This window comes from Hemiscyllium ocellatum, chromosome 28, assembly GCF_020745735.1.
Source record: "Hemiscyllium ocellatum isolate sHemOce1 chromosome 28, sHemOce1.pat.X.cur, whole genome shotgun sequence".
Classification (NCBI taxonomy): Eukaryota; Metazoa; Chordata; class Chondrichthyes; order Orectolobiformes; family Hemiscylliidae; genus Hemiscyllium; species Hemiscyllium ocellatum.
This window is the reverse complement of record NC_083428.1, coordinates 31,455,026-31,482,391: the sequence shown is the minus strand read 5'-3', so window position 1 is coordinate 31,482,391 and position 27,366 is coordinate 31,455,026. Positions and strand designations below refer to the sequence as shown.

General features: G+C 40.4%; 1 protein-coding gene across 2 annotated transcripts in view; it reads right to left on the bottom strand.

Annotated features, from left to right (window-relative positions):
• The window catches only part of wdr18 (WD repeat domain 18), a 189,925-nt gene that overhangs the window by 8,783 nt on the left and 153,776 nt on the right, over window positions 1-27,366 (bottom strand). For both annotated transcript variants that reach the window (XM_060846040.1, XM_060846041.1), the window contains one exon: window positions 11,735-11,901. In XM_060846040.1, the coding sequence (XP_060702023.1) occupies window positions 11,735-11,901 (167 nt within the window). The remainder of the gene's footprint in view (window positions 1-11,734; window positions 11,902-27,366) is intronic.

Genomic DNA, 27,366 nt, shown 5'->3' with positions numbered 1-27,366 from the left:
GGAAGTGTGAAAACATTAAGCTATGCCTCATTTGAGCATTGCAATGGAGCCAATGAGCCTGGCAAGACTGAGGTTGTCTCTATTAAAGATATAATTGATTCCAAGATCAACGAACAGGTTTATAGTTGGCAGTATTTCATTGAAATCCCAGATATGATTCATTGCCATGGGGAGAGATTATTGAGAGGCCTTCCTTTAGTGTTGGGTTTATTTGTGCATTCTCTCATGGAAAATGTTGAAACAGATACTAGAGCCTGGAGAAGCAGAGACAAAATAGACTCAAAACTGTACATCAGAAGCAAAGGGTGATCAGAAATCAGGGCTACCTTTGAGGTGGAGTCTTCAAGCGCGAGTACAGTGAGGCCCATGCTTCAGTTGAAGTGTCTACAATCATGAAGGAAGGGTTGCTGAAGTGGATTCAGTAAGCTCCCTGACAAATTTCACAATTCAGAGAAAATCAGGAACACTGAGAATCAAAATGAGCTCCTAACAGTAGTGGCACATCTTAATTTTTGGTTTCACGAAGGAACTCTCAGGATCCTGTAATGAATAAGAGAATTCTCAAATGGAAATAAAATAGGACAGGGAGTGTCTTGCTGAGAATTCAGGTTTAAGTAATTGAGTTTTAGAAATATAATGTGCTTACTTTAATTATACATAAAAAATTTCTGTGCAGAATCTAACTTCTTATGACATAATTTTCATCCGAAAACTGGGAGTTTAAATTTATGTTTAGAAGTTAATGACCTTCCTTCAAAGCATAACATTACAACTAATGGCAGGGGCAAATACAAGGACTTAAAGTCATTTTAAATAAAGGCTAACAATACTTAAAAATTTATAAGTGTAGGCTTACAGTCCAATAAAGAAATATTGTAGTGACTGCACAAGAACAATGAGAGAACTGTATCCAGTTTTTGGTGTTCAATTACAGAAAAGATATTGAAACGTTTTAATATAAATGTAGCTAGATGATGCCAAGAATAGAAAACTAGTTATAGGAACAGACTAGGCCGATTTCTGGTTGAGTAGAGAAGGCCTACAGGAGATTTAATAAAGCCTCAATATTATGAAAAGTTTTGTGAATGAACATGGAATAGACCACTTCCTACTATTTGAAAGACATTTGAAAAGGGAATCAATTTTAAATTTTCAAGAATTATATTAGAAGAAATGTCTTTACTCAAGATTATTCAAGCATGGAATGTTTTGTAACAGAGAATGATTGAGGCAGAGGGCATTGCATCATTTAAATAAATGGATAAGTATTTGAAGGAAATGCTAATATAGGCTTTTAAGAAGATGGAAGGCAATCGGAATTAGTTGTAGATTCCTCAAGCACATAACTAATGCAAATATAATGAGCTAAACAGTCTCCTTCTGTGCTGTAAACTTCTTTAAATGTACTTATTTTGAGTATTCAATTTAATTTATAATGTAGTTGTTTATTCTACTTAAGTTACAGATATCTTCTGTAGTGAATGTTTGGATGAATTAATCACTTATCCTAACTTGTGCTCATCCTTAGTTTCAGCTTCATCATTTTGTTTTGTGATTTTTTTTCCCCCTGCATCCCACTTTGTTGCCCTTATATAAATCTTTTTAGATTAGATTCCCTGAAGTATGGAACAGACCCTTCAGCCCAACAAGTCCACACCGACCCTCCGAAGAGTAACATCCCAGACTCATTTCCCTACCCTATATTTATCCCTGCCTAATGCACCTAACACTATGGGCAATTTAGCATGGCCAATTCACCTGACCTGCACATCTCCGGACTGTGGGAGGAAACCCATGCAGACACAGGAAGAACGTGCAAACTCCACACAGTCAGTTGTCCGAGGCAGAAATCAAACCCGGGTCCCTGATGCTGTGAGTCAGCAGTGCCAGCAACTGAGCCACCGCACCACCCCAATGTTTTCCTTCTGCTGCTGTGCCATTAAATATTTCACATTGGCCACTCTTTCAACTTGCATATATTGCTGTCATTCCCAGTAAACCTGCAAGTCGTTTTAAAAAAGATTTGTAGAGGTTGGTCTTCCTTTCTACTTTTCTTCTGAGTAATTTGTAAATTCATGTACAATAACAAACGCTGAGTCTACATGCTGAGCTTAAGTGTATCTTTAATCGTATGTAATCTATCTTGACTTAAAATGCTGAACAAATTTCCAACTAACTTGCCCATGCTGCTCATATTTTCTTTGAAATTATCCTTTTACCTGGTTCCTGATATAAAATCCATGCCTGGTAGTATCTTAGATTATGTTGAATTTGATCATCTTTATTAGCTGCCAATGATGCCAAGAATTATAATTCTGGTATTGTTCAGGGTAACAATGTTAATCAAGGTGCTTACCGCCTTTTCTGGCTTCTCAGACACAGTAGGCCATGGTGCAGTCCAACTTGGACTCAGACCAATATTTGATTGATTCACAGTCCCACTAAAATTGTCATCCATCCTACTGAGGAAAATCCACAAATGTAATAAGTATTTTTCCTGATTTACTCAACAGTTAACTACTTCCCGGCAACAGAATGTCCAATTCAGACCAGAACAATTTGCGTTTTGACTTGTGGGCAGAATGGAAAGGTGTCACACTGCTGTAATTTTAATTCTTTTTTCATGCTATGCGAGCATCTCTGGCTGGAACAGACCCCTACTGCACACCTTCAAACATGCCAACGGTGCTGGTGAGCTGGCTTTCCTTGGGACAGTGTTCCCTTTACGCTGTGCGTCTGTGCAGCTGTTCAAGGATCTATACAGAGTGATTGATATGTGGTACCAATCTTCACTTTGATGAAGGCAATATAAAACTAATTCTCTGAATTTCTCTGGCCAAAGGGGCTAACAGAGTAGTTACCCAGAGTTCTGATACCTTAAAGAGGGGGTCACAGGCTGGGAAAGCAGTCACTGTGGTCCCAATAAGCCAACTGGAGGGGTTTGACTCCCCCTCTGATCCAAAGAGCCTCCATATCAAAGAGCCCCCGATCACTAACTTGCCTCAGCAGCACTCACCTCACTTGCTGAGGCCGCCAAGTGCTGCTGGTCCTCTGATTGGAGTCCCAAAGCTGGAAGTCCAATCTGCCATCCGCAATTGAACAGGTAAGCTTGTGGATGGCAAATTGTGAGTGGGGGCCTTATTTCTGCAGAAAGAATCACTTGAATGAACCTGAATGATAGTGTGATTTAGGAGAAAGTGAGGACTGCAGATGCTGGAGATCAGAGCTCCTTGGATGCTGCCTGACCTGCTGCGCTTTTCCAGCAACACATCTTCAGCTCTGATAATTTCTTTGGCTAAATCACACAATCAGAGATAGGTCAAATGCTGTCTACAATCTTGTACATTTTAACTGGAGCTGCTTAATGAAAAAGAATCTTCAAAAGCTGATTGGAGGCAGATGCTCGCAGGTAAAGGGACGGCTGGAAAATGGGAAGCCTTCAGGAATGAGATAACGAGAATCCAGAGAAAGTATATTCCTGTTAGGGTGAAAGGAAAGGCTGGTAGCTATAGGAAATGCTGGATGACTAAAGAAATTGTGGGTTTGGTTAAGAAAAAGAAGGAAGCATATGTAAGGTATAGACAGGATAGATCGAGTGAATCCTTAGGAGAGCATAACTGCAGTAGGAGTATACTTAAGAGGGAAATCAGGAGGGCAAAAATGGGACATGAGATAGCTGTGGCAAATAGAATTAAGGAGAATCCAAAGGGTTTTGACAAATGCAAGGACAAAAGGGTAACTAGGGAGAGAATAGGGCCCTCAAAGATCAGCAAGGCGGCCTTTATGTGGAGCTGCAGAAAATGGGGGAGATGCTAAACGAGTACTTTAATCAATATTTACTGTGGAAAAGGATATGGAAGATATAGAATGTAGGGAAATAGATGGTGACACCTTGCAAAATGTCCATATTACAGAGGAGGAAGTGCTGAATGTCTTGAAATGCATAAAGGTGGATAAATCCCCAAGATCTGATCAGATGTACTGTAGAACTCTGTGGGAAGCTAAAGAAGTGATTGCTGGGCCTCTTGCTGAGATATTTGTATCATTGATGGTCACAGGTGAGGTGCCGGAAGAATGGAGGTTGGCTAATGTGGTGCGACTGTTTAAGAACGGCGGTAAAGACAAGCCAGAGAACTATAGACTAGTGAGCCTGATGTCAGTGGTGGGCAAGTTGTTGGAGGGAATCCTGAGGGACAGGACGTACATGTATTTGGAAAATCAAGGACTGATTAGGGATAGTCAACATGGCTTTGTGCGTGGAAAATCATGTCTCACAAACTTGATTGAGTTTTTTGAAGAAGTAATAAAGAGGATTGATGAGGGAAGAGCAGTAGATGTGATCTATATGGACTTCAGTAAGGCGTTCTACAAGGTTCCCCATGGGAGACTGGTTAGCAAGGTTAGATCTCATGGAATACAGGGAGAACTAGCCATTTGGATACAGAACTGGCTCAAAGGTGGTGGAGGGTTGTTTTTCAGACTGGAGGCCTGTGACCAGTGGAGTGCCACAAGGATCAGTGCCGGGTCTTCTACTTTTTGTCATTTACATAAGTGATTTGGATGTGAGCATAAGAGGTACAGTTAGTTAAGTTTGCAGATGACACCAAAATTGGAGGTGTAGTGGATAGCAAAGAAGGTTACCTCAGATTACAATAGGATCTTGACCAGATGGGCCAATGGGCTGAGAAGTGGCAGATGGAGTTTAATTCAGATAAATGTGAGGTGCTGCATTTTGAGAAAGCAAATCTTAGCAGGACTTATACACTTAATGGCAAGGTCCTAGTGAGCGTTACTGAACAAAGAGACCTTGAAGTGCAGGTTCATAGCTCCTTGAAAGTGGAATCGCAGGTAGATAGGATAGTGGAGGAGGAGTTCGGTATGCTTTTATTGGTCAGAGTATTGAGTACAGGAGTTGGAAGGTCATGTTGCAGGCTGTAAAGGACATTGTTAGGCCACTGTTGGAATATTGTGTGTAATTCTGGTCTCCTTCCTATCGGAAAGATGTTGCAAAACATGAAAGGGTTCTGAAAAGATGGACAAGGATGTTGTCAAGGTTGGAGGATTTGAGCTATAGGGAGAGGCTGAACAGGCTGTGGCTGTTTTCCCTGAAACATTGGAGGCTGAGGGGTGACCTTTATAGAGGTTTACAAAATCATGAGGGGCATGGATAGGATAAATAGACAAAGTCTTTTCCCTGGGGTCGAGGAATCCAGAACTAGAGAGCATAGGTTTAGGGTGAGAGAGGAAAGATATAAAAGAGACATAACGGACAACTTTTTCACACAGAGGGTGGTACATGTATGGAATGAGCTGCCAAGGGAAGTGGTGGAGGCTGGTACAATTGCAACATTTAAAAGGCACTTGGATAGGTATATGAATAGGAAGGGTTTGGAGGGATTTGGGCCGGGTGCTGGCAGGTGGGGTTAGATTGGGTTGGGATATCTGGTTGGCATGGAGAGGTTGGACCAAAGGGTCTGTTTCCATGCTGTACATCTCTGACTCTAAAAGCAGGAATTAACTCAGCATTTATAATACTGTGATTGGCCAATAGCAAGCGTGAGGGATTTCACATTTAACCCAACACACTAACACCAATGCGTATGTTTCTTATTTGACACCCATCAACCCCCACCCCTCCCCCATCTTCAAATGTCGCTCACTTGTTGCAATTGCCAACGAAATGTGTAAACTCGAACATTGTGGCTTAAAATATTTCCTCTCAAGACGCCAATGACCGGGAAAGATTCTAATTTTACTACTAGTTGTATCTTATAGCCTGCGTTGACAATTTTCATCCAGCATCACATATTTGACAGAAATACATTAGTAAAATGTCCAAAACATTAAGACTTTTTAAAAAAAATATTATTTTTGTGCCCGAACCCTCAACTGATGCATGGATTTAAACAGGTTTGGTGAAATAAAAAGGATTATTTTGGTCAAGGATTAAGTTGAGATACCAGAAGTCAACAAACATTTATTCTGACCATGAGCCACGCTGCAAAATGCCTATGCTCCATAGTTGGCTAAGAATAGACCAGGTGTTATAGTGATGTCAGCCAGAAATAGCATGGTAATGCGCATTTCCTGGCCTCTCTAAGCCTCATTTGGTTATGGGGTCAAGTGCCTATTGAACAATGGTTTAGGGCAGCAGAGAAAATTAAAAGGAGGTTTTTCATTGAAATTCCATCCATGGTATGAGGAATGGTATTGGTTCAGGGAAATGTTAGGAGTTGGGGTGGAGTTGCAATATTCATCATAACCTCAGCATGTAATGAAAAACGTGCTTAAAGCTTACTACAACCCAAGTCATCCTGCACTCAAAAAAATTAATCAAATTCAAAATTGTGCAAGTTAAGGGCACTGGGCAAATGCACATCGTGTTTGCTTATCGGACTTTGTCTAGACTTCTGTTAGGTTGCTGGAAAGATACTGTAACTACCTCATGCTGTGCTTCTACCACATATGTACAGAAAATGGAGAAACAAAAAGATAAATTATTTACTTATCCCACTGATCACTGCATACAATAATTCTATTTTACTTTACTGATGGATGATAGTTTATGACCTGTGGTGTAAAGCTGTGCTAATATTGGATTTTCATAGAACCACAATTACATTGCAAGACATTGTAGGATAAACACAATGAAATACTCTCCAAATCAATTCTGCAGGAGAAACACAATGAAATGCTCTCTGGATCAATGCTGCAAGATATGCCAGTGGAGAATTTTAATCTTTTAAACTCTGCTCAGATTTACTGCCTGATCCAGGAACACTTTCCTTTTACTACTCACCTTGTGACTGCTGCAGATTTTACACTCCTTTCTCAGTGAAAATGACAGCCACTTCTCATGTCCACACACAATGAAAGGTGGCAATTTACGGATTGCTGCAATTCTCTACTCTGCTGCAGAGCATGCCTGTTGAATACTTTGTGGATGATGATCTTAAAAATGACACTTTAAACCTATGCCCTCTTGTTCTCAATCTTTTTACCCAATGTGGACAGTTTCTTCCTTCTCCTCTGTCCCAAACCTTCAGGATTTGGAAAACTTCTCTCAAATTTCCATTTCGGCTTCTCCTCTGAAGAAAACAGTCTCAACCTCTTCAATCTATCTTATAACTGAAGTTTCACAAGCCAAGATCATTCCTGTAAATACATTCTGCACTTTGTTTAATGTGTCCACATGCTTCCTGGAATGTGTCACACAGTACTTTATGCCAGCTGAGATCTAACTTGTGTCTTATACAAATTCAGCACAACTTTATTGCTCTAGTACTTTATTTCTTATTAATAAAGGCTAGGACCCGTTATTAACTGGTCTATCCATCTGCTTTGCTACCTTTGATGACTTATGCATTTGCACAACGTTTAAAGTAGTACCTTTTATTTTAAACTGTTTCTCCACAAGTTGTTTCTACCAAACTCTATCACCTTACACTCAGCTGTATTAAAATTCATCTGCCACCCATCTGTCTCCTCTGCCAACTGCTCAATGTCCTTTTGAATTTCTGCACTATCCTCTTCACAGCCTACAATGTTTCAAGTTTTCTAACACCTGAAGACTTTGCAATTGTCCTGTTTACACCAAGGTCTAGATCATTAATATAAATCAGGAAAAGCATGGGTTCCAATACTACCCTCACTACCTTTCCCCAGCCCAAAGATTGTTCACTGACCATTCTCACTGTTTCCTATTGGCCAACTTTGTATTCACATTACTACTGCTCTTTGCATTTTATGAGATCCAACTTATATGTACAAAACCTCTCTTTTACTTCTTCAAAAACTGCATTGAGTTAGTTAACTATGATTTTCTCTTTAGAAATCCATGTTGCTTCACCATAACTAACTTGTGCTTATCCAAGCGACTATTAATTCTATCACAAATGATTGCTTCTATAAGTTTCCTTACCACTGAAATGAAACTGGTTGGTTTATGATTTCTTGTGCTTAACATTACACCCTTTTTCAAACCAGGGCATAATGTTTGCAATTTTCCAAATCTCTGGCATTACTCCTGGATCTAAGGAAAATGAAAACTTATGGCTAGTGCTTTCACAATTTCCGCTCTCCCTTCCATAAGTATCCTTGGATGCACTTCACCTGGTCCAGGTAAGTTATCAACTTAAGAACATAAGAACATAGGAAATAGGAGTCAAAGTGGGCACCAAGCCCTTTAAGCCTGCTCCGCCATTCAACAAGGTCATAATTAATCTACTCAACTCCTCTTTCATGCCAGTTCAGCGCAATCATTAACTCCTTGATATTTCATCCAGCTCAAGTTCGTTCTGCCACTCAATGAGGTCATGACCGATCTTATCCTCAAATCTACTCATTCCCCTAACCCTTGAATCCCTTACTGCCTAAAAGTTTATCTCAGCCTTGAATCCACTTAACAGCCCAGCTTCAATAGCCCTCTTCAGTAAAGAGATCCAAAGGTTCACTACCATCTGAGATAAGTTCCTCTTCATCCCAGTCTTAAATACTGGTAGGTGACCCCTTACCTTGCAATTATGCCCTCTGGTCCTAGACTCTACCACAAAGGAAAAACAACCACTCCACCGTCAAGCTCCCCATCAATAAGGTCTCCTTTCCTTCCAATGAGTACAAGCTCAACCTTCTCAACTTCATCTCATAAGAAAATCCCTTAATTCCAAGGATCAACCTTCTGAACTCTCTCTTTGCCTCTACTCTCAGTATGTCTTTGCTTAGATATCCTGATGTCTGTGTCTGTGTAGTCCGTTTCCATCGTGAAGGCCAAATCAATGCAAAATATTCATCAAGGACTGCATCCATGTCTTTTGGGTCTACACTCTGATTACTTCTATAATTCCCTTACTTATTTTAGTCTTCATACATTTATAAAAACCCAACGGGTTTTGATTTATTCTATCAGCCAATGCTTTAGCATATACTCTCTTGGATTTCCTAATACCCATTTTAATTTGTGCCTTGCACTTTTTATACTCCTCAGGGACTTAACATCCAAGGTTCTCCAGCCATGCATCCACCCTTAGTCTTTATAGGAATATAATTGCCCTGTATTGTTGTTATTCCTTTCTCGAATGCCTATGACTGCTCTGACGGACTTTAGTTACTTGTCAATAAACTATGTTAGAGCAGTCATAGGCATTCAAGAAGGGAATAACAACAATACAGGGCAAATATATTCCTATACAGAGCAAAAATATTGTCCCTCTTCGGACAAACTGCATCTTATTCTTAGTAAAGTTGGACTTCCCCAGATGAAAATTTTTAGTTCTGTCCACAACCTTAACCTTTTCCATACCTATTCTAAATCTAACTGAGTTACAGTCACTATCTCCAAACTGTTCCCCTACTGATATTCCTTCTGCTGCCATAGTTCATTTCTGAAAATAAGGCACCTCTTTGTTTGCTTTCTATGCACCAGCTAAGAAAGTTTTCTTAGATACAATTTAATGATTTTGCTCCTTTAGAACCTTACACATTAAAATTATTCCAGTTACTTTGTGAAAATAAAATAATGAGATGAGCATGTAGCACCTGTGGAGAGAAAAGCAAATTTAATGTTTTGAGTCCGGTGACTCTTTGCAAGACGCAAACTCTTTTTCTCTCCACAGATCCTGCCAGGCCTGCTGAGTTCCTCCAGAACTTTCTGTCTTTAATTTCTGTTAATATGTGAGTAGTTTAAATCTCCTAGTATTGCTGTCTTGTTATCTTTAGACATCCCTGAAATTGAATAACATATTTCATCCTCTACTTCTCTGACTGTTTGGGGGGGCTTATGGTATTTGTCCTTTTTGTTTATTTACTTTTACCCACGTAGCCTCAATTGATAAATCCCACCTAAGATATCATCCCTCCTTACTGTGACTGCTTCCACCCTTCCATCCCTTCTCTGTCTCATCTGAATACCCTACTGCCAATCCAGGAGAGAGAAACACTCTTGAATTTAAATCACTAAAGCTGGAAAAAAATTTGAGAATGTAAGCGGAATTATGATCATGGATGAAATCAGAAATAGCGTTCTGGCAAATTTAAAAACTTGTTTTGATAGCCATCAAATAGCAATGGTCAGACAAGCAGTGGTTGTGGCAGATGCCTATGATATCTTATGTAATTGCAGGCGGTTAGACAGTCAGATTGGAATCTACAAGGAAATGGAAGGAATAGGACTTCTGCAGATGGAACAGGGATTAATTCTGGAGAACAGGCAGAAGGATCCCATAATAAAGAACAGTTGAAACCAAGGAGTGATAAAGAAGGTAACATGCTTCCATTGTAATATGACTTGACATACCAAAGTCAATTTCAGGAAAGTAAATGGGAGACTGATTGCAGTAGTAGGAGTATTTAATACATCTTCAGAAAAGGAGGGAGCTGAAAAGGAAATTAAGGTATTAACATTAAGCTATTCAAAGCAATGATTCAAGGGGAATGAGTTTCCTCAGAATGTACTAAGAAGGGAGAGATTGCTCAAGACAGTCATGAAGATTCTTTGAGAATCACAAGCAGAATGAGACCACTGGAAGTTTTGAATATTTTATCTCAAAGGGGGAGTTTTTCCCTTTTTTTCCATGAAGAAGGTAAAACAATAGAGATCCTAAGAAAGATTGGAGTAAGTCAGTCACTGATGATGGCTGACAATATTAGGTTACTGAGGAAGAAAATATTTATTGGAGGTATACATAGAGGTTACAAACTAGTCTCATTACAGTGAGTTGGATTAAAGAGTGACTTGATAAGTGGTGAAGTCGCTGTAGGAGTGAAACAAGTTCCTTTAGAAGGAACTAATTTTTATTTTGAGAAATGATCTGGTAGGTTCTGGGGAGATAGTTATGGGGAACAAGAGAATGGCAAAGGAGTTAAGCAGATATTCTGCATCAATCTCAGAGGTGGAAGATACTTTGAACTTCCCATTAATACTAAAGAATTTGGGGAAGGATTTAAGTACATGACAAGTAATATTAAACAAACTAATGGTGCTAAAGACAGATGAGCCCCTGGCCTTGGTGGTTTCCATCCTAGGATCATAATAGCAACAGCAATATTGGATGCATTGGTTGTAATTTTCCAAAATCCTTGGATTCTGGAGAAGTCCAGTGAATTGGAAAACTGCCAGTGTGATAACCCTATTTAAAAAGGGAGAAGATGAAAAGCAGGTAACCTAGGCCAATTAGCCTAACATGCATTGTTGGAATCAATTATTAAGGAGATAACATACATTTGGAAAATCATAATCTACTCAAGAGTAGTCAGCATGGCTTCATGAAAAGGAAATCATGTCTAACTAATTTGCTTCCTGACAGCATTGTGACTAGATCTTAGACAGGAAGAAAAAGGAGTCTCTGAAACAGGGAGACTATTTTGAAATTCAATTATTGGACACAATTTTCAAAGCATTTAACTCAAAAGGATTTTGGTAAAGAGAATGAAGCCGATATATGAGCTCCTTTTCTATAATAGAAATGCATAGATGAATGTTTCTCAGACAGCATGTAGGGAAGACAAAGGTTAGCTTTGAGGTTAGATCCTTGTTGGGGGAAGTAAACAGAGATCATGGTGTGGGAATGGGAAGAGAAGTCATTGCAGCCAATTCTCTGGTTGTGACTGGATTGATAAGAATGGAACCAGTTCCATTTTGCCGGTGTGGTAGTCAATCATGTCACAGCCCGAAGAGGTTAACAGGACCTGTTGCAGCAACTAATGAAATTTCAAAACACGTTATGGATTAAAATCTTACCTTTTTGTTGTGCTGAAGAGATAGTGTTATAGCACCTCCCTCTTCATTTTCTGTAATTTCTGAACTGTGTAAATATCTGCTAAATTTTGGGAGACTCAGACTGGGTCTGCTGTCAGGGTTAAACATGTTGGCTGAGGCAACCATCAGGAAGGCATTTGTCACTGGCCCTAAGGATAAATGCAAGAGTGTCATTAATGTGGACAATATTTAACATACTGCAGCATTAAATTACTCAATATTTACCAATACTTTAGAAACATAGAAACTAGGAGCATATGTAGGTCAGTCAGCCTTTCAGACCTGCTCCATCATTCAATAGGACCATAGTCCCACCATCTCTCCATACCCCATGATGCCTTTAACATCTAAAAAAAATTATCAATCTTTTTCTCCACAGCCTTTTGTGGTAGCGAATTTCCTGCATTGGTCACCCTCAAAGAAGAAATGTCTCCTCACCTCAGTCCTAAATGGTCTACTCTGCTTTGAAACTTTTGACCCTCGGTTGAGAGTACCCATCCAGGGACTCAGCTTCCTTCCGCATCTAGTCTGAATAGCCCTGTTAGAATTTTATATGTTTTAATCCTTTCATCCTTCTAAATTCTAGTGGATACAGGCCCAACCAAACCAACATTCCTCGTCTGACAGTCTTGCCATCTCTGGTGTCAAGTCAGTGAAACTTGGCTACACACATTCTATAGCAAGTATATCCTTTCTTGGGTAGGGAGACCAAAACCGCACACAATATTCCAGGCGAGATTTCACCAAAACCCTGTATAACTGCAGTAAAACATTATGTCTAAGCTCAAATCCTCTTGTAATGAAGGCCTACACAGAGGAACTTTGATTATCTGGCATTCGATTATCCGGCAAAATTACAAAGTCCCTATGCTTGGCTAAACAATGTTATCCAGCATTTGATTATCTGGAATTCAATTAACCGAACAAAATACTCCCCGCCCATGTCCTTTGGATAATCGAGGTTCTTGTGCATGCCATTTTCTTACCTAACTGCTTGCTCTACCTGCCTGTGCACATTTATTGACTGCTGTACAAAGACGGAACAGAGTGTGACAGAAAGCATGTTAAGACTGGAAAGCAATACACTTTTCCATTTCAGGTGCTCAGTGTCAATATGGAGAATTTCCAAATCAATTTAATAGGAGAATAGATAGAACACAACAGTCTTACAAGTCATTTTGCTATAATTAACAAAGATGGAAAAGTCCCCGATTGTAGCAGTTTCCTGTAATAGCTCTCTGTAGTCTCTGATATTGATGATGTGTTACTGAATTGACAATAGTTCACTGAAACGAACAGTAAATTTTCTTCACTTCAAATTAACTTGAGTTGACATCTTAGCAATGGTCATTCATTAACTATGAAAACTCACAATGTATGTCAGCAGGTTATGTGACATTCGATATTATTGGCCCGGTGTTATCCCTAACCCAACACCCACATATATTTAACTTCTAGCTCCGAATCAGAGCATTTGGAAAGCATAGAGAGAGAAAAAGATCAAGAACCTGTATTTTATTTTAAACTGTTCAGTTGGGCTTAAGGGAGTAACTACCATGTTTCTTCTGCTCCCCCAGCTCAACATAAAGTGAGGATCAAAACTGGGATATTCTAACCCATCAGGCCATGGAAAAATAACTTTTAAATAATTTGTAGTGGATTACTGTACAGACATTTTCATCAGAACTCTGAAATTTCTGCTAAAGTATTACCCACCAGTTCAAAATACTTTCAACCCTCTACAGGATTTAACTTTGTTTAAAAATTATTTCTGTGTGGTTTATTACTTAGTCTTAAAAATAATTCTCCAGTGAACAGAGAAATAACTTGAGCTTAAAAGATGTATTTTCAGTTTGATCATCAGTCAGAAAGAGACATTAGCTTTATGTTCCAGGCGGGAGCTGTCTCCAACAGTTAGCCTATTTCAGTTGCTTCAGTTTTCTGTGTTAATTATTAATTCTGAAAATCCTTGATAAAATTAAATTATGGATGAAAGTCAGGAGTTTTAAGCATGTGAAACTCCAGTTTTAAGCACATTTTAAGTGCAGTTTCTAAAGCTCTGTGGTAAATAAATGAGTTTGCAGTGTTTACACCTGAATATTTAAAGGTCTGGAAAATGCACTGTCATCTGAAGTTTCAGTTCCATTGTTAACTTTCTTTCTTCTTCCGAAGGTGCTGACTTTGGTTGGAGAATGTGTGTGGGCTTGCAAGTGTGGTGTTGGAAAAGCACCTGGTCAGGCAGCATCCAAGGAGCAGGAAAATTGACGAATCAGGCAAAAACCCTGCTTTAAGAAAATTCTCATTCCTGATGAAGGGCTTTTACCCAAAACTTCAATTTTCCTGCTCCTCGGAAGCTGCCTGACCTGCTGTGCTTTTCCAGCACCACACTCTTGACTCTAATCTCCAGCATCTGCAGTCCTAATTTTCACCTAATATGCATGGACTGTCCTTTGAGACGTTACCCATGTGACCAGGCAGCAAGTATTCCATAACTAATCAATCATGTAGGACATGATGCCAATGCCTGAACCAGTCTCCTGTTGATATGTGCTGCCCACAAGATATCTCTAGGTACTGATTGAAAACCAAACCCCTAACTACTTCTGAAACATCTCTTCACTAGTAGCAACAAAGAAACTGATGCAAAATATAACCAATGCAACTAAGCTATTGGCTAACAGAAAACTGAGAATCAGATCGGGGAGTATGCATCGTTAAATCACATGTCCCATAACTTAAAACATTTGTAGTGCAGCTGAACTCATCACACTTTGGAATTAAAGTAATGGCCTGTCAGCAATGAAACAATTCAAAATTACACAGTACAATTCTCAATTAAAAGTCATCCAAAAAGGCATGAACAGCCTGAATGTAAGGTGTCGTGTCAGGACATACTAACGTGACATAGATCCAGCTGATCTAACAAAACCAATAGAAAAGTATCACCCTAATCTCGGTTTGATTGTCCAACTAAACATAGACCTAAGCAATTAAAACTGGATGCTTATATGTACAAGTTTTCTACTCTCAAACTGCACTGGTGTTGTGGTTCTGTTCGCCGAGCTGGGAATTTGTGTTGCAAACGTTTCATCCTTTGTCTAGGTGACATCCTCAGTGCTTGGGATCCTCCTGTGAAGTGCTTCTGTGATGTTTCCTCCGGCATTTATAGTGGTTTGTCTCTGCCGCTTCTGGTTGTCAGTTCCAGCTGTCCACTGCAGTGGCCGGTATATTGGGTCCAGGTCGATGTGTTTGTTGATAGAATCTGTGGATGAGTGCCATGCCTCTAGGAATTCCCTGGCTGTTCTCTGTTTGGCTTGCCCTATAATAGTAGTGTCCCAGTCGAATTCATGTTGCGTGTCATCTGCGTGTGTGGCTTCTAAGGATAGCTGGTCGTGTCGTTTCGTGGCTAGTTGGTGTTCATGGTTTCATGACTAGCAACATGAATTCGACTGGGACAACACTACTATTATAGGGCAAGCCAAACAGAGAACAGCCAAGGAATTCCTAGAGGCATGGCTCTCATCCACAGAGTCTATCAACAAACACAACGACCTGGACCCAATATACCGGCCACTGCAGCGGACGGCTGGAACTGACAACTGGAAGTGGCAGAGACAAACCACTATAAATGCCGGAGGAAACATCACAGAAGCGCTTCACAGGAGGCTCCCAAGCACTGAGGATGTCACCTAGACAGGGGACGAAACGTTTGCAACACAAATTCCCAGCTCGGCGAACAGAACCAAAACAACGAGCACCCGAGCTACAAATCTTCTCCCAAACTTTGCACTGGTGTATTAGATATAGAAAATAGTAAAATAGATATCATCAACAGGTATATAGATGAGCCAGAATAAATCAGTGCTACATAAGTACTAAGCCCTTTTCCATATAATAAATCATATTAAATTGCTACATCCTTGAAGTGGTTGTTAGATAAGACTTAAAGCTTTAGCTATATAGTCAGTAATAATCAAAACTAACAAAGCGTGTGTGGACTAACAAAAATGGCACCCAGACCGTCAAATTTAGCAGCTAAAAGACATGCTAATAAAGGCCGCAGGTGAGGAACATACAATGCATACAAAGTCTGTGGGAAGCAAAAATAATATGGGACACAGAATCATAGTCTTGGAGTCATACAGCACGGAAACAGACCCTTCACTCTAACCAGTCCATGCTGACCATAATCTCAAACTAAACTAGTCCCACCTGCCTGCACTTAGCTCATATCCCTCCAAACATTTCTTATTCATGTACTTATAGAAGTGTATTTTAACTGTTGTACTGAAGCTGCATCCAGCACTTCCTCTGGCAGTTCATTCCACAACAAACTACTGTGTTAAAAAAAAGTTGACGCTCATGTCTTTTTAAAATCTTTCTCCCCCAGTTTTGAAATCCACCAGCCTAGGGAAAAGACACCTGCTATTCACCTTATTGAAGTGTGGAAACTGTAAAATGCTTGCTGTAATCTGTATAAAGCTTTAAGGTATTTATAACTGAGCAGAGTTAAAGTTCTCTACATGCATGCGCATTAAATTAACAATCATTATTTGTTCTCCTGAAGTCCTCCGTCAATTTATCAAGAACGCCTATAACAGTTCGGTGTAGTCACAGGAGACTGTGTCACATTCCTAGCATTGACACTGCAGTTGGATGAGTATATTTCAATTTACCACTTGTAATTAGAGCAGAGAACTGTACCAGACAGATGTGGATGAGATCCAAAGAATCTGGAGGAGGTCTCAGGACATGAAACGCTGGGTGAAAAGACAGAACTGTACTAGTGGGGAAAGTGTGGGTTAAGTGAGAAAGCCAAAAGGCCACGCAGAGAGGGGAGACCCCTACAAAGCTGCCAGCGGAACAGTTAGGCTAAAGCCATGTGGTCAGGAAGGGTCATACAGACAGGCAAAATAAATAAATCATGGAGTGAAGTGAGACACCTTCCATTTTTCTTCATTCCAGGAGGGCAGCCAAGGCTAAAGATCCTGGAGAGTGGCCACAATCAGACAGAGAAATACCACAGCACTGACAAAGGATGAAATTAACATACACAAAGTATAGATTTTAAAGGGAACCTGTTAGTTTATTTGAATCTGGAATTGTGGAATGTTTAAAGGCCCAAATGCAAAGGGTGAAAATGTTCAAAATTATTAATGTTTGGGACTAAATACAATTGTTTGATTTTTGTTGTTAAGAATAGTATGAGGATGTTTTTAAGACTCATGAGAAGACAGGAACAGTAACTGTTTTCAGAACATGGGACAAATAATACAAGAAAGAATAAGTATCCACAAGTTGGATTCAGGATGATGTTTAAGGAAGGAGAGCTGTAGGATCTTTAAATTAATTTGATTTGGCAGTTAAGCAATTTTGCCTGTGTGCGAGCAATTACTAATAAGCATTTTTTTTTGGAAAACGGAGCAAAGTAATCTGTAGGTAGACATTACTAAACAGATAGATAGTGACCATTCACATCCTCAGGTGTAGTAGGGAGAAGAAATAGAAGCTTTGTGATCAATTTGAAATGGTGTATGCTAATTTGTATTCATTGTGATATTGCACAAAACAGGCAAGCAGTTATATAGACAATAGGTAAACATTTGTGGTTTTACATGATTACATGGTAACATGGAGTCGAAGGGTGTACATCACTGCGGGGGAGGGCACATACAGCATAAGACAGCAATTAAAGAATTCTTGCGAGTTGTGATAAGAGTTAAAGTATGTTAGAAGGACAGACCCCTTTCAACTTGGTGCCTGATGGGAAATCGAAGCAGCTAAGGAGGCAGTTGCAATAGGTCCTGAACATCAGATAGCAGTAGCGACAATTGGTTTGGAAAATATAAACATGGCACATTTACACAGGGATATGGAAGAGGAAGAAAAAAGAATGGGAAGAACAAGGGGTGGTAAAATATGCTAACGAGAAGATAGGATGGTACTGCCACACTGTATGCATTGTAACCACAAAATATATCATGGAAATGCACCCCATTGTAGGGAAGGCCACATGGTGGAGGATGAGCAGGTGCTGAGGGCCGAAAAGGGTGGCACTGGAAAAGCACAGCATGTCAGTTAGTATTTGAGGTACTGTTAGTGGTATGGAATGGAAAGAGATGTAGTAAAACACTGTCAGCAATGCTTGGTACATGTCCAACAATTTGGGCAGACCAAAGTTCAAATGTCAACCACCCAGGACCAAAGAGACCATGGGAGCAATTATAAACGGATTTCATAGGAGTACCTCCCCCACTGTGTCAGGTAAAAAAAAAGTTATCTTTTGGTCATCATAGACCAATTTACCGGGTGGGTTGTAGCCACCCCATACGAGACTGCCGAGTCACAAACATTCCTTGAATAATAACAGACAAATTCATCAAGGAATATATTTTACGAGTGCTTAAGTTGCATCAAGAAATTAAGGGAGCACATGGAATTGTGAGAGAGAGAGTGAGAGTGAGAGTGAGAGAGAAAAAGAGAAAGAGAAAGAGAGAGAGAGAGACAGGTTAGATGAATTGGCTATGTTAAATTGCCTGTAGTGTTAGGTGAAGGGGTAAATGTAGGGGAATGCGTTACTCTTTGGAGGATTGGTGTGGACTTGGTGGGCCAAAGGGCCTGTTTCCACACTGTAAGTAATCAAATCTATTTATAAAAATTGCACGGCACGGTGGCTCAGTGGGTAGCACTGCTACCTCACAGCGCCAGGGATCCAGGTTCAATTCATGCCTTGGGTGACTGTGCATACTCCACACAGACATTCTCCCAGTGTCTGCGTGGGTTTCCTCCCACAATCCAAAGATGTGCAAGTTAGGTGAGTCGGTCAAACTAAATTGCCCATAGTCAGGGGTGAATATGGGGAATGGGTGGGTAACACTTCAGAGGTCGGTATGAACTTGTTGGGCTGAAGGGCCCGTTTCCATACTTTAGGGAATCTAATCAAAAATAAGGAAATCTCGTCAAATATGATGATGAAATCATGTATCTATGTACAGTAGTTTTAAAAAAAATAGCATTTGAGGCAATTCTAAAGAGATTCAATAGGCTAATTCCTGCAATGTAGTGGTTAAATAATTGAGAACAGCTAAATATGTTATGTTTTTATTCATTAGAGTTTAGAAGAATGAAGGGTAATAGATTGAGAAATACAAGATTTTGAAGAAACTTGTCAGACTTTTGTGCAGCGATCTTGAATTAAGGGGCACAGCTCAAAAATAAGGGAACACTGAATGAACGCAGAGATGTGAGAAAGTTTTTTCTCTCAGAGAGTACTGAATGTCTGGAATTTTTTACTCAGGAGAGCTGTAGAGGCTAGATTATTAAGCGTTTAAAGAGGTAGACAGACTTTTGAAAAATCAAGAGTTGAGGACTGGGGCACATTTGAGGGGGTCTGAATGACCTCCTCTTATTTCTTTGAAGTTTATAAGTTGTTGAGAATGAAACAAAATTTGACACCCTCATCATCTAGAGAACAGTCAAGGAAGAATAAATGAATAAGGCATTAAGGAAAACATTAGCTAAAGCCATACAAGAGACTAGCAGGGATGGGTTGATTTGCTATCTAATATTTTAATGGAATTGAGACAACACCCAGCAGAATGACTGAATTGATTCGGTACGAACTGTTGATAGGAAGAGCTGAGATTGCTAGGGAGTGTCATGACTGGTAGTAGGAAATAGGATCTGCATGTTTTTTGAGAAAGTAGTACAACCAGCTGCATGAGTTGTGACAGGAGATTAGAGATCAGTAATTTTTGCGTGATATACGAGAACGAGGGTAGGTCCGATCACGGACAGTAATGGGAGACTGTGTATTGAGTCGGAAGAGATAGGAGAGGTCTTGAATGAGTACTTTTCTTCAGTATTTACAAATGAGAGGGACTGTATTGTTGAAGAGGAGAGTATGAAACGGACTGGTAAGCTAGAGGAGATACTTGTTAGGAAGGAAGATGTGTTGGGCATTTTGAAAAACTTGAGGATAGACAAGTCCCCCGGGCCTGATGGGATATATCCTAGGATTATGTGGGAAGCAAGAGAGGAAATTGCAGAGCCATTGGCAATGATCTTTTCATCTTCACTGTCAACAGGGGTGGTACTAGGGGACTGGAGAGTGGCGAATGTTGTGCCCCGTTCAAAAAAGGGAATAGGGATAACCCCGGGAATTACAGGCCAGTTAGTCTTACTTCGGTGGTAGGCAAAGTAATGGAAGGGGTACCGAGGGATAGAATTTATGAGTATCTGGAAAGACACTGCTTGGTTAGGGACACAGCCAGCACGGATTTGTGAGGGGTAGATCTTGCCTTACAAGTCTTATTGAATTTTTTGAGGAGGTGACCAAGCATGTGGATGAGGGTAGAGCAGTGGATGTAGTGTACATGGATTTTAGTAAGACATTTGATAGGGTTCCCCATGGTAGGCTTATGCAGAAAGTCAGGAGGCATGGGATAGTGGGAAATTTGGCCAGTTGGATAGAGAACTGGCTAACCGGTTGAAGTCAGAGAGTGATGGTAGGTGGTAAATATTCAGCCTGGAGCCCAGTTTCAAGTGGAGTTCCGCAGGAATCAGTTCTGGGTCCTCTGCTGTTTGTAATTTTTATTAATGACTTGGAAGAGGGAGTCGAAGGGTGGGTCAGTAAATTTGCAGACGATACAAAGATTGATGGAGTTGTGGATAGTGAGGAGGGCTGTTGTCGGCTGCAAAGGGACTTAGATATGATGCAGAGCTGGGCTGAGGAGTGGCAGATGGAGTTCAACCCTTTCAAGTGTAATCGTTTTACATAGAACATTACAGCGCAGTACAGGCCATTCGGGCCTCGATGTTGTGCCACCCTGTCATACTAATCTGAAGCCTCCCACCAACACTAATCCATGTACGTCCATTTGCCTGTCCAATGACAACTTAAATGCACTTAAACTTGGTGAATCTACTCCCGTTGCAGGCAAAGCATTCCATACCCTTACTACTCTCTGAGTAAAGAAACTACCCCTGACATCTGTCTTATACCTATCTCCCCTCACTTTAAAGTTGTCTCTCCTCGTGTTTGCCGTTCCCATACTTGGAAAAAGGCTCTCCTTGTCCACCCTATCTAACCCTCTGATTATCTTGTATGTCTCTATTAAGTCACTTCTCAACCTTCTTCTCTCCAACGAGAACAGCCTCAAGGCCCTCAGCCTTTCCTCCTAAAACATTCCTTCCATACCAGGCAATATCCTAGTAAATCTCCTCTGCACCCTTTCCAAAGCTTCCACATCGTTCTTGTAATGCAGTGACCAGAACTGTACACAATACTCCATGTGTGGCCGTACCAGAGGTTTGTACCAGAACTCAATCCCTCTATTAATAAAGGCCAAAACACTGTACGCCTTCTTAAAAACCCTGTCAATCTGGTTGACAACTTTCAGGGATCTGTGTACATGGATACAGAGATCTCTCTGCTCATCTGCACTCCCAAGAATCTTACCATTAGCCCAGTACTTTACATTCCGATTACTCCATCCAAAGTGTATCACCTCACATTTGTCCACATTAAACTCCATTTGCCACCCCTCAGCCCAGCTCTGCATCCTATCTATGTCTCTCTGCAACCTACTACATCCTTCATCACTATCCACAACTCCACTGAACTTACTGTCGTCCGCAAATTTACTAACCCACCCTTCTGAGCCCTCATCCAGGTCATTTATAAAAATGACGAACAGCAGTGTACCCAACACCGACCCTTGCGGTACGCCGCTAGTAACTGGACACCAAGATGAACATGTTCCATCACCTACAACCCTCTGTTTTCTTTCAGCAAGCCAAGTTTTATACTTTATTTCTCTTGAATCTCTTTGAATCTTGATTATTTATCTTTGGAATGCTATCAATGTCTTCTACCTGAAGACTGCTGCAATTATATATTCATCTCTGCTATTTCCTGGTTCCCCATTAATGTTTCTCCAGAGTCAATTTCTATTATGTTCACTCTTTCTCTCTTTTTATATATGTAAAGAAGGTCTTGCTAACCATCTTGACAGTGCCTGTGAGTTTACTCTCTAGTCTATTCTCTCCATTTTTTTGGTCACCTTTTCTTGGTGTTTTGCCACAACATCTGCACAACATCAAAAAAGAGCAAAGGCAGACAATCACAGAATCTCTACAGTGTGGAAACAGGCCATTTGGCCCAACAAGTCCACACTGAACTTCTGAAGAGTATCCCACCCAAAACCTTTCCTCTACCTTTACCCCTGACCGAAGTACCTAACCTACACATCCCTTAACACAATGGGCAATTTAGCACGGCCAATTCACCTAACCTGCACGTGAGGTTGTACATTTTGGAAGGACAAATAAGAATGCGGAATACAGGGTTAACGGTAGGGTTCTTAGTAAGGTGGAGGAGCAGAGGGATCTTGGGGTCTATGTTCATAGCTCTTTGAAAGTTGCCACTCAGGTGGATAAAGCTTGTAAGAAGGCCTATGGTGTATTAGCATTCATTAGCAGAGGGAATGAATTTAAGAGTCGTGCGGTGATGTTGCAGCTGTACAGGACCTTGGTAAGGCCACATTTGGAGTACTGTGTGCTGTTCTCGTCGCCTCACTTTAGGAAAGATGTGGAAACTTTGGAGAGGGTGCAGAGGAGATTTACCAGGATGCTGCCTGGAATGGAGAATAGGTCGTACGAGGATAGGTTGAGAGTGCTAGGCCTTTTTTCATTGGAACGGCGAAGGATGAGGGGTGACTTGATAGAGGTTTATAAGATGATCAGGGGAATAGATAGAGTAGACAATCAGAGACTTTTTCCCCGGGTACAACAGTGTGTTACAAGGGGACATAAATTTAAGGTGAAGGGTGGAAGGTATAGGGGGAATGTCAGGATTAGGTTCTTTACCCAGAGAGTGGTGGGGACATGGAATGCGCTGCCTGTGGGAGTGGCAGAGTCAGAATCATTGGTGACCTTTAAGCGGCAATTGGATGGGTACATGGATAGGTGCTTAAGCTGGGACAAATGTTCGGCACAACATCGTGGGCCGAAGGGCCTGTTCTGTGCTGTACTGTTCTATGTTCTAAAAGTAAAACAGGTAGATGCATTCAGTGTTTGGAAATAAGGTTTGCACCTAGATGGGTGGGACCATACATGGCAATTATGACCCGTGATGTATGCGCCTACACTGATGTTAATGGCAAAAGTGAACCAGATGAGTTGTTCGAATAATCAACGTAGTCACCATTTAGTCAGCTCTTTATTCCAGATTTTATTGAATTCAAATTTCACCATCTGTCATGGTGGGATTGGAACCATGTCCCCGGAATATTGTTTTGGGTCTGGATAGCTAGTTCGGTGATACTACCATGATGCCATTGCCTTCACACTTTTAATATTTGTTTGTGCGTGTGTGGCGTTTGTCAGAGAGTTTTGAAAGGGGCAAAGTTTATGTTACATAAATTAGAATTCCTGTCGTTTTACTGTTTAAGTTATGGTTACGACACAGTGACAGCAACCCAAACCAAATCAGCCTCACTATTATCAAATTCGCAACACTGAAATCAAAACATTCAATGATCCTCCAAACCGCCCGATTGTTTCTAGTCAGACTTTACAAACAGATCATGGACACTACGTTTATAATAAACAAAAATGAACAATTATTAATGTAACTTCAGCAGAACACAGATAAATGAGGTAATCCTAATAATATCTGCAAACTAATGTCCAATTGTTTGAGCTGTAGGAAGAGGTCAAATAGGCTAGGGATTTTTCCCTGGAGCATTGGAGCTGAGGGGTGACCTTACAGAGGGGTGTGCATAGGGTAAATAGACAAGGTTTTTATCCCTGGGAGTCAAGAACCAGAGGGCATAGGTTTAGGGTGAGGGGGGAAAGATTTAAAAGGGACCAAAGGGGCAACTTTCTCATGCTGAGGATGGTGTTTGTAAAATTACAACATTTAAAAGGCATCTGGATGGGTATATGAATAGGAAGGGTTGAGAGGGATACAAGCCAATTGTTAGCAAATAGGAGTAGAATAACTTGGGATATCCAGTCAAGATGGACGAGTTGGACTGAAGGATCTGATTCCGTGCTGTTCATCTCAATTTCTCTATAAATTGTTATTTTCTCATTAACGGGGAAACAAAAAGTGTGAAATATTTTTAATCTAAAGTAGAGTTAGGTAAAATTGAGAATTTTAATGGTTTAATTAAATGTTGATATTGTGATGGTTTGGGAATAGTGGGGTTTGACCTACTCCGCACTAGCTCCAGTGAGTCTTGACACTAGTGGGATTGTTGATATATTAGTTTTACTTATCCAAAATTCCCAAGATTCGGGAAGGCTCCATCAGATTGGAAAATAGCAAATTCAACTCCTTTATTCAAAAAAGTAGAGAAACAGAAAGCAGGCACCAAGAATTACAATTAGAATTTATTGTCATATGTATTTTAACAGTAAAATACAATGAAAAGTGTTCTAAGTCGCACTAACAGCCAATTAGCTTAACATCTGTCAAAGGGAAGATATTAGAAGCTATTAAACAGGTCATAGAATAACAGATACCCGGGAGAGAATGAAGTCTAGTCAAAGGGTTTGGGGTAATTTAGGTATTAAGTTAGAGGTAAGGGAGTAAGTTATGGATCAGAATATAGTCAAGATTGTCAGTACTGATTACCTGATACTGGGAAGTGAGCTACAGACTGGAATCTAAAGGAGTTACAATTTGGAAATGTAGCAAGGGGTTCTAGATGATTTATCTTTAGAATAACTAATATATAGAAGTAAGGTACAGATTGGAAGGTGTTTGCGGGCGGGGGGGGGGGTGAAAGAGAGGTTTATGTCAAGAATAACAGATTGGAATCTAATTGAGGGGCGTGGGCGATTTATATACAAGGCAACCAGATAGGAGAGGGGAGAAAGTACCCACTGTGCACCAACTCAAAAATGATCAAGTGCTGTAGGCGGAGGATTACGTGTATTCTGAAAAGATGAGAGAGAAACAGGCAGACACATGTCTCTATGACTCTAAGTCAGGGAGGTGCAGAAGAACATTTGGGTTTCCAAATGTTTTCAGATCAAGACAGTCATCAGTTTAAAAATTGCCTCAGTAGAGAGAGATCAGAAAGTAAATTGGGAAGATGACATAAGGTGTCTGCAAATTATTGGACAAATCACAGGAAGTTAACCTTCTCATTCAGCCAAAAGTGAGAAGGACAAATGATGTGCTCCCCAAATATTACCAGGGATTGGAATAGAATGGTAAGGAAAAGGCATCAGATTATTCTAAGTCTGTACTGAAAAATGACAACTGACCTGGATAAACTGCCTTTTGCTGAAAACATTGCCAAATTGTTCAACCCTTTACACTTGTTGAACTCATAAACTACACTATTTTAGCGACTTCCCATTGCCTACTTTGAACACCATTCCCCTCTGTTTTCCCCATTCACTGAAGATATTAGGATCAGCTTATAAATTCAGTACCATACTGGTTAGAACGCTGCTTATCTTGCACCATCTTATTCATCTTCAGTCCTGTGTAAAAGTGATGAAACCAACAGACACGAAGTTCCATCCAAGAAATCTTTTTTTTTGGCAGATACATTATTTTAATTTTAGACAACACCATTTGAACTCTCAGCAGGTCAATGTAGTGTTTGATCAACACTTGATTTTGGGATCAGCCTCATCACACAGGATTAAAAATCTGACAGATTCTGAACAAGGCTGTACTTCTACCATTCAGTGATTGAGCTGACATGTCACTTTCTGCATATTCAAATCTTATCAGTGTTGAACTGTAAACAGGTTCTGGAATTTGTATTTTAATCACCTTCAAAGAGCTGTCTCCATTTCCCAACTCTACAAAAAGGTTCAATGCAGGAATGTATGAATGAAAACAGCTTTTGATACGTTTGCCTGTGCTGACAGAATTCCAAACCCATGGCTGAAGCCTTCTCTCTTCTTGCACCCAGTTTCATGTTTGTCCCTCCTCAATCTAACATCCAAAAAGCATTGGCTCACATCTCACTGTATTTCATCTGTAGAAGGCTGAGTGATGACAATGTACCAAGTATGAGATTTATTTTAATCTGCAAAGCTGGGATGATAGATTCACAGGAGTTAGTCAGCCACTTTAGTATGCTCACAGAAGCCATTTTCATGTTAGCACAACACTGACATTGATTTCATAAACAGAGCAAGGCAAGAAACAGTAGAGGCTTGGGAGTCTCTATCCATTCAAGTGCAGCATAGATTAACCAGACTGACAGCTGGACAGCACAGGTTCATTGACAAGTGAGTGCAATGACACAAACCCAGGGTTGTATTCCTAAAATTTAGAAGTTTTGGAGATGATTGAAGTTTTCAAATGAATAATGGAAACTGTTGCCTAAGATAGAGAGAAAGACTTCTGCTACTTCATGAACTAGAACTAGGGTCATTGTCTAAAAATCTAAGAATAGACTGAAACACGTTCAAGACTAAAAAGGAACAAAAGCCTCACATTTCTCTACATGATGCTACATAGTCTATTTCTTGTTCACTCACTGAACCTGTCCAGTCCCTTTTCCAGCCTCTGTCCTCCTTACATTTTACTGTCTTGCATGTGCACTTTGTGAGATCAGCAAACTAAAAAGTATGATTCCATCATCCCAGGCATTGACAGAGATTATAGAGAGTGCATCTTGAGCAATGGCCCTTGTGACACACACTAACACCAGCCTGACAACCTGAAAATGACCTGTTGGTTACCATTATCTGTTTTCTGTCCTTTATCATTCCTTACAGCAAGTCCCGCTTCCCCATCACTACTTAAGCTCAATGACATACATTGGCTCCTGGTTCAACAACAGATGCATTTGATAATTCTGCATCCTTGTGGGTGCAAATCCCTCCTTGGTTCTCACTCCTCCATCTCCCTTCAAATTGCTCCATCCTTTCATCAGTCAGCTGTTTAGGTTTCTTCACTCTCATATATTGCTGTACAGCTAGTGTGTGTTCTGCCTCTGTGCCAATGTTGGACCCATCTGCTACTGCTCCTTTTATCTCTTAAGCATCAGTTTATGCTATTGTTCAATTGTGAGACTTTATCTCTTCTACATGAAGGGATTGGACCCAGGAATCTCCATTTACTCTCCTATCAAAATTAATAGGACCCCAGTCTCCCTGTTATAGGAAAGATGCTGTGAAACTTGAAAAGGTTCAGAAAAGATTTACAAGGATGTTGTCAGGGTTGGAGGGCTTGGGCTATAGGGAGAGGCTGAATAGGCTGGGACTGTTTACCTGGAGCATCAACTGCTGGTGTGACCTTATAGAAGTTTATAAAATCATGAGGGGCATGGATATAATGAATAGTCATGGTCTTTTCCTCAGGGTAGGGAAGTCAAAACTAGAGGGCATCAGTTTAAGGTGAGAGGAGAAAGATGTAAAAGGGATCTAAGGGGCAACTTTCTCATATAGAGGGTGGTGCATGTATGGAATGAGCTGTCAGAGGAAGTGGTGGAGCCTAGTACAATTACAACATTTGAAAGGCACCTGGGATAGGTAAATGAATAGAAAGGATTGAGAGGGATTTGGGCCAAGTGCTGGCAAATGGGACTAGATTACTGAAGAATATCAACCTGTCCAGAGAGATTATGACACAT